Source organism: Monoraphidium neglectum (genome assembly GCF_000611645.1).
Source record: "Monoraphidium neglectum strain SAG 48.87 unplaced genomic scaffold scaffold01964, whole genome shotgun sequence".
Taxonomy (NCBI): domain Eukaryota; kingdom Viridiplantae; phylum Chlorophyta; class Chlorophyceae; order Sphaeropleales; family Selenastraceae; genus Monoraphidium; species Monoraphidium neglectum.
Window position 1 is genome coordinate 1 of NW_014011664.1, and position 10,315 is coordinate 10,315.

A 10,315-nucleotide genomic window follows, 5' to 3' on the forward strand; every position below is an offset into this window, starting at 1 on the left:
CTCTTCCCCTCCTCCTGCCTCTGCACCCCATCGACTGGGAATTGTGCCAACCATCTATCCCAGGTGATCTCGCAAGTGGAGAAGCGTGTGGCCCAGGTCACCATGCTGCCAGTCGGTAGGCCACGGCCTCGGCGCGCGCTCACACAAGCAGTTTACGGGACAGGGCTTGGCTTGGGTTTGCAGCCAGAGGGGTAATTGAACCCTTTGACAGCTCGCGACCCACTGCTGTGTGACCCCACCGCCAGCAAACAGACAAACCTGCTGCGGCGTCAAGCAAACCCGTCCGATCCCTGTCCAGCCCTGTGCACGGCAACCTGTAATACTCGCTGTGCATGGGACAACCAAGCTCATTGACCTCTGCGCTGTTGCGGGGCACTCCCTTCACCCCCTCAATCCCCAGAGAACCAGGAGGGTCTCCAGGTGCTACGCTACGTCAACGGCCAGGAGTACCAGGCACACTACGACTTCTTCTGGGTGGGCGCGGGGGGTAGAAAGTTCTTGGGTGCTGATGGGCACGCAAATGGGCCTCCCAGGACCACAGTTATTGGGGCTGGACGGGTGTCGTGCAACCTTGTCGTCTTGCAAATTGATCTCGCCAAGTGCGAGACCGCCAACCACCATTATTGACCAGGAAGCACTGATGATGGGAAGTCAACATGACACACACCTCGACACACACGCACAAACACATGCACAAACACTTTTATGCGCACACGCACGCACGGCAAACTGTACGCACACCACATATGAACGTCACACATGCACACACTCACATGCGCGCGCCCCCACACACGCACGCGCACACACACGCACGCGCACACGCAACGCACAGACACACACGCACCCCCCCCCACACACACACACACACGTGCGCTGTGGCGCCCCGTCCCACCCCGTCAGGACAAGAAGAACCAGGACCCCAGGGAGGGCGGCCAGCGCATCGTGACGGCGCTCATGTTCCTGGCCACACCCGAGGAGGGCGGGGAGACAGTCTTCCCCGATGCCGAGGTGCAGTCGCCCCCAGACCCCAGCTTCTCGCCCTGCGCCAGGAAGGGGCTTGTGAACAAGCCCTACAAGGGGGACATGCTCATGTGAGGGGGTGGAGAGCGGGGAGGGGGTGCTGCATTTCTGCTGGCGTGCAGGTTTCAGGGCCAATGGGGCTGGTCGTGTGAAGCAGGTGTTGGTCCCGTGTCAGCCAAACCTGGGCTGCCATGTCACGCACGCGCGCACAATGATAGTCTGTCTAATGTGTCACCAGCCAGAGCTGGTGAGCGGCATCCCACTCCAACCTTTGAAGACCACAAAACAAACAGCCGTGCATGTCAGGGTGCTCCCAAATCAACTCAACCAACAATCCTCTGCCCCCAGGTTCTACTCCCTTACCCCCAACGGCGAGATTGACCTCACCAGCCTCCACGCCAGCTGTCCCACACTTAAAGGGGTGAGTCTTGGCGCAAGACAGCACCAGGGGAAGGTGGACAATGGAGCAACCCTACGCTGCCGTGCTAGCCCCGCCGGCGCCCCAAGCAATGCTGCAGGAGCAGCCTTGCAATAGTTGTGAAGGCGCGCGCGCAAAGCTCTCTCTCGCTCGTCGTGCTGCAACCGCTGCAGGAGAAATGGAGTGCCACAAAATGGATCCACGTCAGCGGATTCAGGCAGAACGCAGGTCAGCGGGAATGCAGAGCCGGGGCGTGGGCCGCGCAGGGCCAGGAACACGGCCAGCATGCTGCGCAAGAGCAGCACTGGCGTGGCAGACACCACCCATGCCTGCCATTTACCCCCCACCCCCTCCAGGTCTGGCCCAGTACCTTGACAATCCCTGCCCCATTGCACCCGCCAATCTGGCCTCACCCTTCGCCCTCCTGCCCCAACGCCCACCCACCCCCAGACCACCAGAAGGCCAAGTGGAAGGGCTGCGCCGACCAGAACGAGTACTGCGGGGCCTGGGCCGCCACCGGGGAGTGCGAGAAGAACCCCGGCTACATGCGCCTCAACTGCCGCCTTGCCTGCAAGCTGTGCAGCCCGGCCGCGGCTGGGGCGGTGGCAGGGGCGCCCTCGGAGCCGTCCAAAGAGCTGTGAGGGCGGCCGAGGCACTTGGTGAATGCCGTGACTTTGACATTGATCACATCGGAATATTTGTCCCACTAGGCAGGCACACAGCCATTCCTCTCAGCAAGATGGCCTCATCAGGCTTGGAGCGCTCGACACGTGCTGCAGCGTGTCGCATCCATGGCTGATTTCCCCGGGAAATTGTTGGCGGCCAACAGTGTGCGGCTTCAATGACATCTCCGCTCATCATCCATTGCAATACTCTGCCACTGGCATCCTCTTCAACCTGTGGGCCATAGGCGGGCTCAATTCTGCGTGCCAGCTGGCAGTTGGTCGCTCACCGCCTGCACCCTGCTGAGGCGTGCCTCCCGTGCAAGCAGCTAAGGCACGGGCTTGCTGCGACCAATATCCATTACCCCGCATTATCCTGGGTGTTCAAGAAATTGGCTGTAACGTCGCCTTGCGCGTTCTTGCTGGGTGCCGTGTCTACGGCGCAGCTTTCTCTGTGTGGAGCCTGCGTTGTGATGTTGGCCAAGGGCAGGTGGGAGCAGCGGCAGCATCCGCTGCTACCTGGTGCCCAATTCGATCGCGCTCACCCGGACCGACCGGTACATGAGCAGGGTGCAACGGTCCGCCAACAATCAGCAATCGCGGGCGACAACTCTCAGGAACCCTTTACAGGCCAGCAGGCTGCCCCACAGTAGCAGCCAGCCATGCTGATGAAATACAATTGTAAGCAACGTATATTGTATGACACACATCCGCCCACAAGGTCCCTTGGCTCCACTGCTGACTAGGCCCACACATGCCCAGCCGCCCTGCAGGTCCGCAGCTGCCAAAGAACCTGCTCCCCGTGAGTTTTGCGAATGTCGCAAAGGCTTGCGGCGCATTTGTTGTTGAGTTCGATTGTGATTCTCTCGTTGTTTTCTTGAAAAGCGACCCGTTTGCCGCAGTGCGTCCCTCGCATGAACATTGGGCCGTGTCACGCTAACTCGGACACGCAGCTCCAGGCCTAAGCCACCTCTTACGTAGCTTTGCTACTTTTCGGACTATTCTGACGCTGGTAGGGGGTGGCAGAGCAGCGCAGTTGTGGCAGCCCCTGCGTCACGGCGCGCAGTCGCTGCACTGCTGCTGGCCCTGCAGGGCGCCAGAGCAGCCCAGGCGCGAGCAGCTCGGCCCCATGGGGCAGGGCTGCTCGCGCACCGCAGCGGCAGATGGCTCCGAAGGCGCTCTACTTGTGCAGCAGTGGGTGGAGGTGCGCGTTTGCGGGCTGGCATGCGTGCTGCTGGCTGTGCGTTTTGTGCGTGCGTTGCGACCGCACGCGGGTGCGTGGCGTAGGAGGACAGACGCCTGCTCCGCCTTGATGTATGCAGATGCTTGCGCACGACCTGCTACGGCGGCCTGTCCTTGGTCGCCAAGCTCCTGATGCCGCCAGCAACCAGGGAGCCTTGTTGTGCATAATGCAAGCCCGCTGCCCTCATCCTTCCGCTCCACCCCCCGCCCACACCCTCGCGCCCCAGGGCCCCAGTGCGCTCTGCCTACCCCTGCCCCGCCGCCGGACCAAGGCCATCACCGCTGTCAACGACCCGTTGACCGCCGACAACCAAAATGACACCGCCAGAACATCAATTGAGGCACTGCCGCCGCAGCAGCAGCCAGAGCTGCTGCCGGCGCCCGCTGACGCCGCCAGCAGCCTCTCTGCCACAGAACAGCAGGGCTTGATTGTTGCTGCCGCAGCACAGGCCCGTGCCCTCAGGGCGGCCGGCGCCCTACTGCTGCACGCGCGCCGCGAGGCCGCCGCGCAGGCTGCCAACAACCTTGTCCTACAGTCACGCTGCAACGCCGTCTCCAGCGAGCTGCTGCTTTGTCAGCAGGCGCGTTCTTCAGAGGCCAGGGAACGCGCGCTGCTGGAGCAGCGTTGCGCGGGGCAGGAGGAGGAGCTGCGACACCTGCGCGCACAGCAGCTGCCGCCGCCGCCGGTCATCGCGCTCACGCTGACCCTGATTGTGCCGGCTCCCGCCACGGCGGCTGCGACAATCACCTGTGCCGCCACCGACCTTCAGACAACTGCGGACGCCACCCCGGCAACCACCGCGGCCCCCCTTGCCACCAGTGTCGAGGCCACCGATACCCACAGCCAAGACCCCGATGTCTGCAGCCTCGACTGCCCCACCGCCGCCCCAGGCCAAGGCCACGTCTCATGCGACGGGCCCCTGGGTGAGTTGGCGCGCCCCTGCGGCACCGAGCACGCCTCCTTCAAGATCATCCTGGCCGCCAAGAGTGACACCGTCTCCTCTGGCCACCCAGCGCCCGCCATCACTACTTCCACAGCGGCCCCATGTGCTGCCCCGTGCACCCCGACGGCTTGCGAGGCATCGCCGCCGGGGGCTTACACAGCTGCTGGCGCCTTTTCAGCACCCGCCATCAGCGCGCCACTCAATGGCGCATGTTGCAACCTCCAGGACGACGCCCGAGACATTGCCCCAACGGCAACGGTTGCCAAGCAGCGCAGCGCCGGCGCCCACCCCGCAGCCGCACGCTGCGAAGACACAGCCGCGCCCTGTATCGATGAGCCAGAGATGCCTTCCAAGCTCCTAGGCGAGCAGGATCAGCTGCACCAGGTGTTTGCCGCCGCGCACCGCTTTGAAGGCGCTGTCGCTGCCCTGTCAAGCACGACGCTGGCTGGCCTGCTCAAGGCAGGCGGCGCCAAGGCGTGCGGTAGCGGCGGGCAGGGCAGCGTGTCGTGCCTGCAGCTGCCAGGTGTGAGCCTGCCGCTGGCGATCAAGGCGTGCAACGAGCCCACCAAGTACAAGGACTTCCTGAGGGAGTGCGACGTGTGGAGCTCCTGGGCGGCCGCCTGTCCCCAGTACGTGATACCCCTGCTGGCCGCGCAGTACGTGCGCCGCAAGCCCGGCTCCTCGCGCGGGTGCTCGTATTTCGCCATGCCCGCCTGCAGCAAGGGCAGGTGCCTGTCCATGACATTGACCACAATGCACAGGTTGCGGCAGGAGGCCGGCGGCGTCTTTTCTGTAGACAAGCTGGCCTTTGTCCAGCGCGTGCTGGGGTTCTTGGTGGTTGCCCTCGATGCTGCCCACCAACACGGCATAGTCTGGGCCGACCTCAAGCCTCCCAACATAATGCTGGGGAGGGATGGCGAGCCACAGATCATTGACTTTGGGTCTGCCAGCCGCGTGCCCGCCGAGGGCCTGCGCCACACACCGATGCAGTCCAAGGGCTACCGCGCCCCCGAGTGCGGCAAGAAGAAGGGCGGCTTCATGGGCTGTGCCATTGACATGTGGGCGCTGGGCTGCGTGGGGGTGGAGATGGTGCTGGGCTTTGACACCTTTTTCTCTTTTGTAGGCAAGCACGATGTGCTTTCAGTCGACAAGGCCGCAGCTGCTGAGTGGCCGTCGAGCGCACCCGCCACCCTGCATGCCCTTGTGTTTGACTGCCTGCTGGTGCACGACCCTGTGCAGCGCGCCTCGGCCGCCCGGATCATGCAGCACCCCTACTTTGAGGGGCTCGACTGGGAGGCCGTCCGCAGCGGCGCCGCCTGGGCGCGATGACTGGCTGACGCGCCAGCAAGCGCCTGCTTGTGCAACGCAATTCGCATCCGGGACCTTTCTGTTTGTTTGCATTTCCGAGCAAGCATCTTGGTCTGACTTTGTTGTGCTGGGTCACAGCAAGAACAAAATTGAGTAAATGTACACACACTTTCGTATCTGATATCAGTGGCCTATATTGGTTCTGACCGGAGTACGACTGATTGCCTGGCAAGCCTGCCTGAGCACAGACAGCACCTGATGCCATGCCTCTACACCGTACCAGCCAGCTGTTGTGCGGTAGTGCAGGGAAAAGGGGCACCTAATACTGTAACCGTCAAATCTGGCTATTATATGCAAAGTGAATAGATGGACCTGTGGGCTGTGAAGCCAGGTTGATGGGGATGGCGTCGTGTCGCGACAAGTCCAGTCAGGACCGCCAGGCTGGCCGCGGCGGTTGCGGGTAACCTTGGACCCAGCCCAGTCAGTCTGTGCGTCGCCACACCACGAGCCAGCACAAGTACTGCGTCGTGGTGGAGGCGTCTCGGGCAAACAGTTACGCGTCTGATGCTGGAGTCTTATCGTCGACGAATACCAGATTACCAGAAAACCTGATCCTTTCGTCGGGCGCTCCGCTCGCATCGTACCACTCATCCCGCTATTGTGTACTGTCTTCTACGAGATGGCTTCCTTTGGTGCCTTTGAGGAAGAGGGGTCGATATACGACGCCATATTTACGGAGCTCCGCCAGATCAAGTCGGGCACCGTCCGTCTGCAGGAGCAGGTATTGCAATGATCGCCTACATGTTTTACTTGTATGACATGTTCTTTGTGTGTGAAACCGCTCACCTCTACCACAACGGCCGCCAATTCGGCGCAGGCGGACAAGCGCAAGAGGGAGGCTAAGGTGCGGCAGGAAGGCACAGCAGCGCCAGTCTTCCAACCGCATGCGCGTCCTGAGCGCTGCAGTGTGTCACGACGATGCCCTCGCTGTGCTCGGCACTCTCCGAGTGCTGCACGCAACAGGACAGCGCCAGCCTGCTGAGTCAGCGACGCTCTCGCTCCCCTCCCTTCCACCTTGTCCTGCCTTCCTTCCCCCTGATTTCTGCCATCCCCGCCCTCAATGCCTCCGACCTGCAGCGCCTGCTGGAGCGCCAGGTCGGCACGCGGCAGGAGTTTGATTCCAAGCACATGTACACTGAGGAGCGGCTGGACCGCCTGGAGGCGCTCTTCAAAGAGCACGACGCGCGCCTCGGCCACGTCTGCGATGCCATCATCAGGATCAGCCCCGACACCCAGGGCGTCTTTGGGGCCGGGGCCGCCGCGGCCACGCTGCCGCGCACGGCGGTTCCCGAGTCATGGGAGGACGAGGACAAGGTGGTCGGGGACGAGTTCGCGGCCCTGAGCACTGGCCTGGAGCGCGTGGAGAGCCTGGTGCAGGACGTGTCGCGGGCGGCGTCGCGCGCGTCGACGCGCGGCCAGTCCCTGACTGGCGTGTGAGGGTCTACGCCCCTTGGGCACCCCCCGGCCGCCCCTCCCTCCACCTGCGTCCTCCCTTCCTTGGGGGGAGGGGCCGCGGTGCCCCCCCAGTGCGCGCCGCCAGCAGCTTGGCATGCGGCCCAGGTGCTGTGCCTGGCGCATTGTTGCCCACTGGAGCCGCTTGATTGTTGTTCGCCTGTGCTGCTTGTGGCACCCGCGATGGCTTTGTATCAACGGCTGGCTTGTGGGCTTTTGCGCTGCTTCAGTTGCATGCAGTACCGTCTCGCTCCTTGCGCATGATTGAACGCGTTGATTGCTGTCGGCGCCTGCGGCTTGGGCCTGGGAAAAACCTTGCCGCATGTTGCGCGCCACTGCATGGCGGCTTGCCGGGCTGCTGCGGCCGCGCTGCAATGGTGTGGAGGCTCTGAAGCGCGTCATGCCGTAGCAGATCCTGCTTGACCACCGCTACAAGGTGTTGTAACACCAAGAGGGTGGAGTTGCAGGCAATGTAGCTGTGTTGCATTTCAGCGTGATTGAGGAGCAGGTGTCACGGCAGACGCAAAATCACGACAGTTGGATTGCAGGAATCGCTCTATGCTGCTTGGGCTACATAAACAGCAGAGGTCTGACCATGCATTAAAATTGGTCTGTGGGCGTGGCAGCTAGGTTTGAATGTCCGAGTCACTTGACAGCCACAGGCTCACAATGCATTGAGAGCAGAAACACAAGCCAAGGTGCAGAGGAACGAGTGACCTGACAGGAGCGCGTGGGATAGGATAAGATAGGAAACTGGAAAAATACAACGGGGTAAGAAAGGTGAAGATGCTTGGAAAGCATTGCCACCTTGATGCACGGCAGCAAGCAAACATTGAATTTCTTACTAGCAGTTAGTCATTTCTGTCACAAAGTGTCTGTACGGTGTGGAACACGGGCGTCTCCGCGTAACAACTCGCCGGCTTGATCCGGCGCGCGTCCCCCGCGCAATACTGACTCTCCTGTCTTCGATTCAGCTTGGCAACTGTCCACCTTCTGCGCCAGTGCACCTGCCCAAGTCATGCAGTGGCACTGGCGTGCAGCGGCTAACGCGCCAGCGAGAGTCAGTTAGGCGAAAGCGCCCTTAAAGCCTGGCGGCTGTCCGCCCTGCGTCCCAGTAAGCCGGCCGGGGCGAGTGGGTGGCGCCGGCTCGCCGCAGGCCTGTCGTCGTGGTGCGTTCGCGCCACCAGGCGCGTATCAAGAACCAGCAATCCATAAAACTGCAAGTCATTTATGATAACACATTTTTCCATGGAAAGAAAAGAAGAGTCTGGAGTCAAGCCACGACCAGCTTGTGCATCAATGCTGAGTCGCGCGACGCGGACTGGACAGTGACAGCAGAAGGACTACGGTGCCTTGCCAGTGTGAAGGGTGTGGTATGCTGATGTAATTTTTGTGCAGGGAATGATTGACAAAGCAAGCACCGCGCACATGCTTTCAGTGTCAGTGTTGCCACACCCAGGCGCCATTGATCATCGGCACAGTAGGCGTACACCGGTGTTCGTGTCAATCAAATTACATTGTATCACACGTCCGGCGTTCTCATATACCAGCCAACTCTACGGGTTGCGTGGACCCTGACCACACTTGAAATTGTGGCTGGAACGCCCGCGGCCGCCGCAGCTAGACCTCAACTGTTTGACATGCAGTCATTAGCGCGACACAAATCAGCATCTCGAGGTGTTGGCCTCGGCGCGCGCCGCGGCGCTGCAGTCGCGCGGCGGCGCGCTGTGGTTGGCGTCCGGGAGGCCCCGCCAGCGACTTCTGCTCCGCGCGTGCCGCCGATCGAGCGAGGCGATCGGTCTCACGACACCGACTATGTGGTCGTAGGCAGCGGGATTGGCGGTGAGCTGCAGAGCGATTGCAAGATGCGGGCACTTGTCAGCACGTGATTGTGTAGCCTCAGCCACAATGGAGTGCTAGGAAGGCCTGGGCCAGGTCGTATGGCCTGTCCACGAGCATGCAGGCGGAATCAAAAGAAGTTATACACCTTGCATCAAGAATGATGGTTGCCAAAGCTTGATGCACTGCTATAGCCGCCAGACCGGCCGAAGTGGTGGCAAGGGCCGCCGCGCCGTGGCCCAGCCCCTCCTGCTGCTTCGACGCCTCCCCCTCATCAGGCCTGTGCTGCGCGGGCCTGCTGGCCAAGTACGGCTACCGCGTGACAGTGCTGGAAAGCCACTACCTGCCTGGGGGCGCCGCGCATTCGTTTGAGGTCGACGGGTACAAGTTTGGTGAGCCATGGAACCTCCAGTGGGGGTTGGGGAGGGGGAATGGCGCCCCCGCAATTGCGACGTGCGCAGCGCACAGCTGGAAGACCGCAGAAGGGGGACAGGCGGTCCGCGAAGCACACAGCCGCGCTTTGAGCACTGGGAAGCGTGTATCTCGACACTCCTCCACCGTGGCCGCCCCAGGCGGTGTGGAGGCGGCTGCAGGGTGAGGGGAATTATGGGCTCCCGGCTGACGTCGTCGTCGAACGCCCGCTCGCCGCGCGGCCGCCCCCACCCCCTGTCACCGCCAGACGCGGGGCCTTCGTTCCACATGGGCCTCACCGATGAGCGCAGCAGCAACCCCCTCAAGCAGGTGGGGGCACACGGCTGCGCGTGCCTGCTTCCTCGCCGCTGCCGACAATCAGCACAGGGTGCCTGTTGATCCTGTTCCTCGTTGCGTCCATTTCAATCCTCAATACCGCCACGTCTGCGGTGTATCACCCCTTGATCCCCACCTTCAGCTGCTCTAGGACTACATCCAATCCTGAGCCCACCTGCCACTCGACTTTTCTTGCCCTGAATCACCACAGGTGCTGGACCTGCTGGGGGAGAAGGTGGAGTGCGCGCGCTACAGCCAGTGGGTGCTGCACCCACCCGGCGCGGCGCCCTTCCCCGTCGTGGCCGACAGGGATGAGTACGCAGCTGCCATCCACAAAGCCGCGGGGCCGCAGGTGCGGGGCGGCTGCGGTCGGGTGGGGGGGTCGGGGCCGTTGAGCTGAGGGGTCAACCCCGGCCCTTGGCATTGTCAGCACGACATCCACAATTCACAGCTATGGGGCCGTTCTGTTCTGGCAGTGAGAGCGTTGCGTAATGCTCGCCCTACCACTGCCCGCTCCCTTGTGCATCCCTTCAGGCTGTCGCCCAGTTCCGCGCCCTGGAGGCCGCCATGGCCCCGCTGCAGCGCGGCGCGGCGCTGTTCCCGGCCGCGGCGCTGCGCAGTGA

At 62.5% G+C, this 10,315-nt stretch overlaps 5 protein-coding genes across 5 annotated transcripts in view; all 5 read left to right on the forward strand.

Annotated features, from left to right (window-relative positions):
- Positions 1-102: 102 nt before the first annotated feature.
- MNEG_9514 (prolyl 4-hydroxylase) lies at positions 103-1,095 on the forward strand (the record flags this gene model as incomplete). The annotated part of the gene is made up of 3 exons (XM_014042010.1): positions 103-115; positions 401-474; positions 901-1,095. The coding sequence occupies 3 exons, from the start codon at positions 103-105 to the stop codon at positions 1,093-1,095; spliced, it is 282 nt and encodes a 93-aa protein (XP_013897464.1).
- Positions 1,096-1,154: 59 nt separating this feature from the next.
- Positions 1,155-2,079, forward strand: MNEG_9515 (prolyl 4-hydroxylase; the record flags this gene model as incomplete). Its single annotated transcript, XM_014042011.1, has 4 exons — positions 1,155-1,168; positions 1,369-1,441; positions 1,612-1,666; positions 1,889-2,079. 4 exons carry the CDS (start codon positions 1,155-1,157, stop codon positions 2,077-2,079), a joined length of 333 nt encoding a protein of 110 aa, XP_013897465.1.
- Positions 2,080-4,628: 2,549 nt separating this feature from the next.
- On the forward strand, positions 4,629-5,615 carry MNEG_9516 (hypothetical protein; the record flags this gene model as incomplete). The annotated part of the gene is made up of 1 exon (XM_014042012.1): positions 4,629-5,615. The coding sequence occupies one exon, from the start codon at positions 4,629-4,631 to the stop codon at positions 5,613-5,615; it is 987 nt and encodes a 328-aa protein (XP_013897466.1).
- A 957-nt stretch (positions 5,616-6,572) lies between these two features.
- MNEG_9517 (hypothetical protein) lies at positions 6,573-7,091 on the forward strand (the record flags this gene model as incomplete). The annotated part of the gene is made up of 1 exon (XM_014042013.1): positions 6,573-7,091. One exon carries the CDS (start codon positions 6,573-6,575, stop codon positions 7,089-7,091), a length of 519 nt encoding a protein of 172 aa, XP_013897467.1.
- A 2,553-nt stretch (positions 7,092-9,644) lies between these two features.
- MNEG_9518 (hypothetical protein) overlaps positions 9,645-10,315 on the forward strand; it is a gene marked incomplete at both ends in the record, with an annotated part of 1,544 nt that continues 873 nt past the window's right edge. The window contains 2 exons of the mRNA XM_014042014.1: positions 9,645-9,686; positions 9,904-10,044. Coding sequence (XP_013897468.1) covers positions 9,645-9,686; positions 9,904-10,044 — 183 coding nt within the window. The remainder of the gene's footprint in view (positions 9,687-9,903; positions 10,045-10,315) is intronic.